This window comes from Lingula anatina, chromosome 6, assembly GCF_051362555.1.
Source record: "Lingula anatina isolate TDL-2025a chromosome 6, LinAna3.0, whole genome shotgun sequence".
NCBI lineage: Eukaryota > Metazoa > Brachiopoda > Lingulata > Lingulida > Lingulidae > Lingula > Lingula anatina.
In genome coordinates this window covers 8,166,465-8,174,505 of record NC_141772.1, presented here as the reverse complement: position 1 = coordinate 8,174,505, position 8,041 = coordinate 8,166,465, and the positions used below count along the sequence as shown (strand labels likewise).

The 8,041-nt window shown below is 35.1% G+C and overlaps 1 protein-coding gene across 3 annotated transcripts; it reads left to right on the top strand.

Annotated features, from left to right (window-relative positions):
- The first annotated feature begins 1,268 nt into the window (after positions 1-1,268).
- LOC106178723 (uncharacterized) lies at positions 1,269-7,799 on the top strand. Of its 3 annotated transcripts, XM_087014601.1 has the most exons (4): positions 1,269-3,295; positions 4,207-4,345; positions 5,202-5,293; positions 7,128-7,799. In XM_087014601.1, exons 1-3 carry the CDS (start codon positions 1,384-1,386, stop codon positions 5,218-5,220), a joined length of 2,070 nt encoding a protein of 689 aa, XP_086870727.1. In that variant the 5' UTR covers positions 1,269-1,383; the 3' UTR covers positions 5,221-5,293; positions 7,128-7,799. The 3 variants fall into 3 exon arrangements, with proteins under 3 accessions (XP_086870727.1, XP_086870728.1, XP_013417475.2); XM_087014602.1 differs by lacking the exon at positions 5,202-5,293 and having other exon boundaries at positions 4,207-4,369; XM_013562021.2 differs by lacking the exon at positions 5,202-5,293 and having other exon boundaries at positions 1,270-3,295.
- The last annotated feature ends 242 nt before the right edge of the window (positions 7,800-8,041 follow it).

Genomic DNA, 8,041 nt, shown 5'->3' with positions numbered 1-8,041 from the left:
TAATATGCCATTCATTTCACTTTTGGAATGACAGAATTGTATATTTATGGGTGATATATGTTTTAATTTTTGATATTTTTTTCTTTCCGAAAAGCATGGCCTAGAATTAAAACATTTAAGTACCACGCTTATTTTTGATCATTCTTATCTTGGACCTACTAGTAAATAGAGACCTTCTCTATTTAGGTCCAAGTTCTTATACTGTACATCACTATTTTTTTCACACAGAAGGGGTACCCTTGGTACTGATAATTTTTTACTACTGACCTTGGACATAAAAAGGAACTCTTATTATCTCCAAGTACTGACCCCAGGAAACACTTTCATGCTAAAAATTGCCCACATTCTGAATTTGACCATTCTTACTCCTACAAAAAAAGGTAAAAAGGAAAACATAAGAAAGAGAGAAAAAATTAGATCGAAAAAAAAGGGGAAAATAAAAAAAGTTTACAGATCCAAATTTTAACTGATAGAAAACAAAAATAAATATAATCACCACATCCTGTTTACTTAGAGTGTTGCTTGTTGAGCAACTTTTCAATTTTGCCTGGCCTAATCTCAATTTTATACCTTTCTCTTTCTGACAAAAATATGCTCATCTCCTTTATTTTGTCCATAAAATGACCCTAAGCAATCTCTAGGAATAGAAAGGAACCAGTTATCCCATTAAGCACACACATATTCTTGTCTTCATTTTATGATTTGCAAACCAATAAAGACGATCGAGTGCTAGCTGGAGTTGCCCTTACTGTGAAATTTTCAGTATTTCTTGCCAGAAGCTCTAGCAAAATACACACCTAATATATGTTTAACTGATAGAATCATAGAAAACATATATAATTCCCACTTAAAGGTCATACTGCTTATTAAATTATTCATCATCCCTTAATTATCATTCGTACAAACGACTATTCAGCTACTATTGTATAGTGATAGGTTAAGAAGCAGAATTTTGATAAAATTGTCGCAGGCAATTTATTATTATTATTATATACAAATTTCAGCCTTAGTGGAACTGTTAAAACCTTAAAAAACATAAATTATTAAAAATCTATAAGAAGACATTATTATTATTATTATTATTATTATTATTATTATTATGCAGATGTTATAACTCTCTGTCAGGGTGCTGATAATGCCAATTCATTCCAGGCAACATCTTGCGGATCCAGCGTGCTTGATATGAGGTCAGTGAGGTGTTACTGATCGAAGTAGTCAGGAGCTAGAGCAGCTGCCCACTTTGTTGACGTCATCAGTCAGCTTGCTTCTTGTGACGCATGCGCATGTACATTTCCGCCCAACACGGGGACTTGTATCCTCGATTCACATAACAGGGACTGACCTCGTGGACATGTCCAGTGCGGGGAAACTGGACTATGAATCATGTTTTATTCGGCACTGAGATATCTCTACCGTATAGGCAGTAGACACAACTATGTTGGCAATACAGCGAAGCGTTTTGCTGAACCTTCACGATGCTGTGCATGTGCCGTCGCGCAACTCCAAAACCCCCAGAAGATGTGTAGGGGTTGGTCGTTGGAGAGAAATATCGTAAGAACTAAGCGACCATACAGCACAAAAATAACACAAGCTGACCTTCACTTCATCAGAACACTTCAACGCAGTTTTGAAAAAAATCAGTGGGACCTCGAAGGACGGAGTGTAGCAGAGATTATTCGTGATTACGAGAATGAAGGTAGTGCAGATAGCCTTGACGGAGTGCTACGGTATATGTGGGCTGTCTGCTGTCTTTTGAAGGAACCACCTACGTCCCACCTAAATGGTCATTTATTGCAAGATGAAAGGTTATCATCAGCCCTGCAAACCATCCTCAACAAGGGTTTGATGAAGGAAAGTAACCCAAAGACATTAAGCAGATTGTTGTTATTTGGTGGCATAATTCGTCCAACTTCAGAAGTCCTCCACTTTTATGCGGAAGTGGAGAAATGCTCGTCTCAGTTATGGCCACAATGGGATTTATATTCTAAGACTCATTTCTCTTTCTGGTGCATATACCTGTCTGCAATACATAAGCAGAAGTACTTTGAAGAAGAAATCCGTTATTTCTTGAAGAACATCGTGAGTGAGTTAATGGAGGAACCTGATGATGGAATATTTCTTAGACTTTTTGAAGTTGCAGTTCGTGTTTCCCATGAACAAGGTGGAAAATGGGTGGATGTTAAAGATGTTACATTGTGTTTGCCAAAGCTTGAATTGTGGTATTTTTATAATGAAAACATTGCCGTACAATTAAAACCCAATTTCATTTTTGCATATGTCCAACTCTGTTTTAAAGTTCAGCATTTGGTGTCCAAGGACATTTCAAGGAAGATTTTGAAGATTCTTCAAAAGTCATTGCTTAGTGATGAACCTGAAGAGGAGAAGATAAAGGCTTTAGAGTCAGTTCAATGGATTTTGAAGTTGATCAGCTTTCAGAAGTTGAAAGAACATTACATGCAGTATGTTACAGAACTTGCTGAATTATTCAAGAAGCATGCTTCTCTTTTGCCATTAAAGCAGCAGGTGGCTATCTTGAGCTCCTTTGCTAGTAAAAAAATGTGCTATTCTGATCATGAAATGCTTTTGAAAGTTGTTGAGAACTTCATGGCTAATTCACATGATATTGGTGAGGTTCGGTACTTAGTTGATGCTCACCTACAAATGGATTGCAAGCCAAGCATTGCTTTTTTAACAAAAATTAGTGATTTAATACAAAATCGGGGGGAAAATGCCGCCTCTTTCCAATTAATAAGCATTGCTTGTCATTTGATGGGCCATGGCTATCAGGAAGACTTCAGTGGAATACTAGATTGTTGTTTGGGCTCTAATCTAATGAAGGAAATAGATAGTGTGAATGAAGGCAAGGGACATGTGGATAGGATGAGACATCTCGTGAAGTTGTGTGGAAGGTTAGAAGTAGCCAAAATTGACAAATATGTCAAGCAAATTCCACCAACCCTCTACAAACTCCATAGTATTCAAGACCAGGCAGATTGCTTGAATGAAATTTGCCAAAAACTGGGATTTCAGGGGCTCTTAGCAGCTGTACGGATGATTCTTGGTGGTCCCCACACGGCAAGAATCATGCCAGTTCTTGCCATTTCTTATCCAGTTGTGGAATTTTGTTTGAATGAATTTAATGAACCTGTAGACGTGAAGCAGGTGCCCAGAGCCTTTGACCAAACTGGATTACTTAAAATGGAAAACATGTCTGCCTTGCCAGAAGGATGGAGCAGGGTAGCAGTGTGGCTTCTGCGTCATTATCATGTCTGTTTTAACAAGCCAGACTTAAATGGTAAGTTTAAATAAGGTGACTATTGTATTGGTAGGCAATGTGTTCTTGTTGTAGCTTGATAGAAAAAAGAACTTTGCAATTTAGCCCTTTGAGGTGTTGTTTCTTAAAACCAGGGCACCTGAGAATTTAAGCGTAGCGTTCACGCTGCTCCTATGAATGCACGGTAAACACTGATCTTATATCGAAATTGAAAAAAAAATTGCACAGTCCTTGTCATGCAATAGAGAGAAAACGGTGAAAATCATAATTCTTAGCCCTTACTGGATTCACTTGATTAAAGGACAGTTTTACTTAAAGATGCATACAAAGGCAATTTTTGTCACAAAAACCAACCAGATGCCAGCATATAGTTTCAAGTAGTATAACTAAGAGAATTACCAAAAGGCATTGTTTAATTTTACCTGAAAATGATGTTTGAACTGATTTTTCTGCTGGCATTCTAAGCTGTATGTCAATGGGGCAGGAAAATAGGTCACGAAAGTAGGTTAAATTTACAACCAAAAATTTAAAGAAAGGAGCAGTCTAAAGGTCTTTCATGGCTGATCGAGTGATCTATTCAGTTTATCCCTTGGCATGTCAAATTTATTTGAGTCGCATAAGAATCTAGTAGAAGTGGTTTACATGTGTTACTGGGAATCCACGCTCCAGCGATGCTCGGTTCGTATGTACCTTTAAAAAAGCCAACCTGATTGGATTTTTTTCAAGTTATTTATTTACTTTTTTATTTATTTATTAATAATTTTTTATTTTTTTATATTTTTTTTGTGAAGTCAGTATTTTGCTGTACAATTATGCCTTCAGGAAAAGGTGCCCTCAGTATTAACTCAGTAAATTTACACATGTACACTACACTCTTTCAGTTATACATTAGTTTTTCCATGCTAACAGTGTATGTTTATCTTTCTTTACAGGTGAAACGAAGGCAGCTTTACTGTACCTAAAACTTGCAGGGTACAACCATACTGTGGTGGTCAAAGATCTTTGGAGGAAGGGAAATTCATCTTACCACAGTCATGTGAGAAGTGAATTAAATAAAATACATGGAATACGGTGAGGAAAAAAGCTTTATATTTGGTCAGTGAAAAAATACATTTTGGATATTGTGGTGTGTAAATAGTCATAGAGGTTTAAAACCTGTGACAGAATTGTTTTTTTTTTCCCTTGGTAGGGAGGGGGGGGGCTGACTTAGTGCCTATTTTGCAGTAATTCTGTTTTATTATTATTATTATTATTATTATTATTTATTTTCTTTTTTGGGGGGTGGGGATAGACTGAATAGCTGACTTGTACATGAAGTCATCTTTGTTTAAGATCATATTATCCAAGAATACTCTCCATTAAATGGTGCTGACTTATCTAAAATTGACTATTGTGAATTTAAAAAACTGTCAAGACAATCACTCTAAGTTTTTTGGGCTTAGTGAAAAGACTGGGGAGTAATAGGAAGAGATAAATGGTCTTTTTGATTCTTAGTAAAATGCAGCAAAGAAGGCTAAAAGTCATTATGTGGAAAGGACCCAGATGACTTACATTTTTATGTACAGACAGATGTGTCTGTACATATTGCCATCACCTGCGTCTGTCGTCGCCGATGCCGGTGCCGTGCACTTTCATTGTAAACACGACAAGTGGAAGGCAGTTTTAGTTTTTGGCTTTATATTTACAGAGCTGATAAATATTCATAAAACGCAGGTCAAGTTTGCAAAATCAGCATCATCAGGCCATTATTGTTTTTTTCACTTTTCAGCATATATGCAACACTGTTAACACATTTCAAGGAAAACCGATTGGCCAATTGTCATTAAACTCACAGGAGTGATCAATCCCGCTAAAACGCAGGTTGAGTTCGAAAATCAGCATAATCGGGCCACTATTTTAGTAGTTATGCTTTTTTTTCACTTTTCAGCATATATGCAACGCTGTAAACACAATATAAGAAAAACAGATTGGCCAATTGTCTTTAAACTCACAGGAGTGATCAATCCTGCTAAAATGCAGGTAAGTTCGAAAATCGGCATAATTGGGCCTTTTTTTTTTTTTTTTTTTTTTTTTTTAGAAGTTATGCTGTTTTTTCACATTTCCTCAGATTCAATTCTTAGGCATGTTAACAGTCTCATTATTTAATTAATAAGATACGTAAAAGTGTTTGTTTGACATTTCCTGCATCTTTAGAACATTGTTAGTTGATTTTGTAAATATAATGGTATACTTGTTATCGTGTATTGTGTAATAAAGTTTCAAAAATGGAAATAAACTCATATCATTGCGGTTTGTCAGATTCAATCATTCACTATGTTCAGAATCTCAGAATGGAAGAAATTGGACATTTAACACTGTTTTATTGATATTTTTCCGATCTCATCAATTTTTTTAGTTGATCATATAAAAATGGCAGTAAACTGTTAATTTTATGTTAAAAAATTGTTAAAAATAAAAAAAAAAAACATTTCAGAACAGTGAGCACTGTCTTGTTTCACTTTTCAGCATATATACAACATTGTAAACACAATATAAGAAAAACAGATTGGCCAATTGTCATTGAACTCACAGGAGTGGTCAATCCTGCTAAAACGCAGGTTGAGTTAAAAAATCAGCATAATCGAGCCATTATTTTAGAAGTTACGCTGTTTTTTCACATTTCCTCAGATTCAATTCTTAGGCATGTTAACAGTTTCATTATTTAATTAATAAGATATGTAAAAGTGTTTGTTTGACATTTCCTGCATCTATACAACATTGTCAGTTGATTTTGTAAAAATGATGGTAAACTTGTTATCGTGTATTGTGTAATAAAGTTTCAAAAATGGAAATAAACTCATATCATTGTCAGATTCAATCATTCACTATGTTCAGAATCTCAGAATGGAAGAAATTGGACAGTTAACACTGCTCTATTGATATTTTTTCCATCTCATCTATTTTATTATTAAGAATTGATGGTCATTATGCTGTTAAACATTATGTAATATTGCATCAAAATTTGAAAAAAAAACCTATTTTGGGCACTGCTCCCATGATGACCATTTAAGAAAAACCATGTCACTTACTGTTCTCAAACTTACAGGAAAGAAACATGGGACTAAAATACAGCTTCAGTAGGCAATGCAATCTGTTTGGTAATTCTTTCTGCCAGTTAAACAGTTTTTTCGTGAAAATTTAATTTTTCACAAATTGGCATTTTCAAGGTGTTACTTCGAAGTTCCATAGGCTTGAAGACCCATGCTAGTCACATTTTCTGAAAATCCATGATACGTATATTTTGTTATTAAAAATTGATTGTCATTATGCTGTTAACCATTATGTAATATTGCATCAGAATAGAAGAAAACAATTTTGGGTGCTGCTGCCATGATGACCATTATGGGAAAACCATGTTACTTATGATTGCTAAACTTTCAAAAAAGAAATACAGGATTAAAACGCAGCCTGAGTTGGAAAAGCAGTCTAATTGGCTTCTTTTTTTGGAAGTTATACATTTTCAAAGTGTGAATTTGAACTCCCATGGGCCTGAAGCCTTATACTTGTTACACATTTTACTTACATTGGTAATACCTGTTGAGCATAATTAAAATTTGATGTTGAATTTGCAGTTTAACATAACGTACTTTCGCATCAGAATTGACAGTAGCCTTTATTGTGCATAGTTATTTCCTGCTTTTTGTCTGTACATTTGACAGCTTTGCTGCCTTGTTTCAGATACAATATTTTCCACATTTACATTTTTCAGTACTGAGTGGACTTAGAAAAATTTGGGGGGGGGGGGAGTGAAATTTTTTTTGCAAAGAACTGAATTGCTATGGAATGTTGATAAATAAATTCTTTATTTTTCAAGGTTACCCAGAAGTTAGGATACTTTGGAGTGCTTGATGAGAGCATTGATTTAGAAGACGATTATGGACTGCTGCCATTGATCAGGAACCAGACTCGCTAGGTGTGAACCAGACCATTTCGGCATCTGAATCTTTAGTAGTATGATTGAAAAAGGCAAATTGTATCGCAACCACTTGGAGTTTTACTTTTTTCTCAGCTAAAAGATTGTGTTCTTGTGTGTATGTTTAAAAACCTTCATGTTTAGCTTTAAAAGTTCATGAATCTTAACATAAATGAGTACTGACATAATTACTTGGGATCACATGTAGCACAGAGTCAGTGTTAAAGTATGGGGACAGACTATTACTGATAAAGGTGGTGGAGTTGTGGTGTCTTGATCAACCCCTCTCCAGGGTCAACCTGGAGGGGGGTTGATCAACCCCCCTCCAGGTTGACCCTGTAATGAAAATGTGGACATTTTAAATATGGCTAATGCTATACCCGTCTTGATTGGAACTTGGCAACTATGGCGGTGACATCTTCATCGTGTTATTTTTGAAGAATGGAAAAAAATTATCACTCTGACTTATGTTAAATATTGTGGTATATTTTATGTCCGACTAGTTCACCTTATAGATGTGTAAAAAGTGTACACCCGTTTTAATGTTACCTTGAAATAAAGAAGTAGACAAAATCTTATTATTTATTACATCACAAGTAAATGATGACTGGGCAAAAAATACATGATTTGTTTGACTTAAATATTTAAACTTAAAAGTATGTAATTTATACATAAATTCCTCAATCAAATAAAAACAACAAGAAGTAGGGAGGGGAATGAAAAGAACCTTCATTTTTTTTTACACTTAATATTTGATAAGAAATGATGTCTCAGTTTTTCACATTGTATTCCTTTTGTACAGGAAGGTGAGAAGA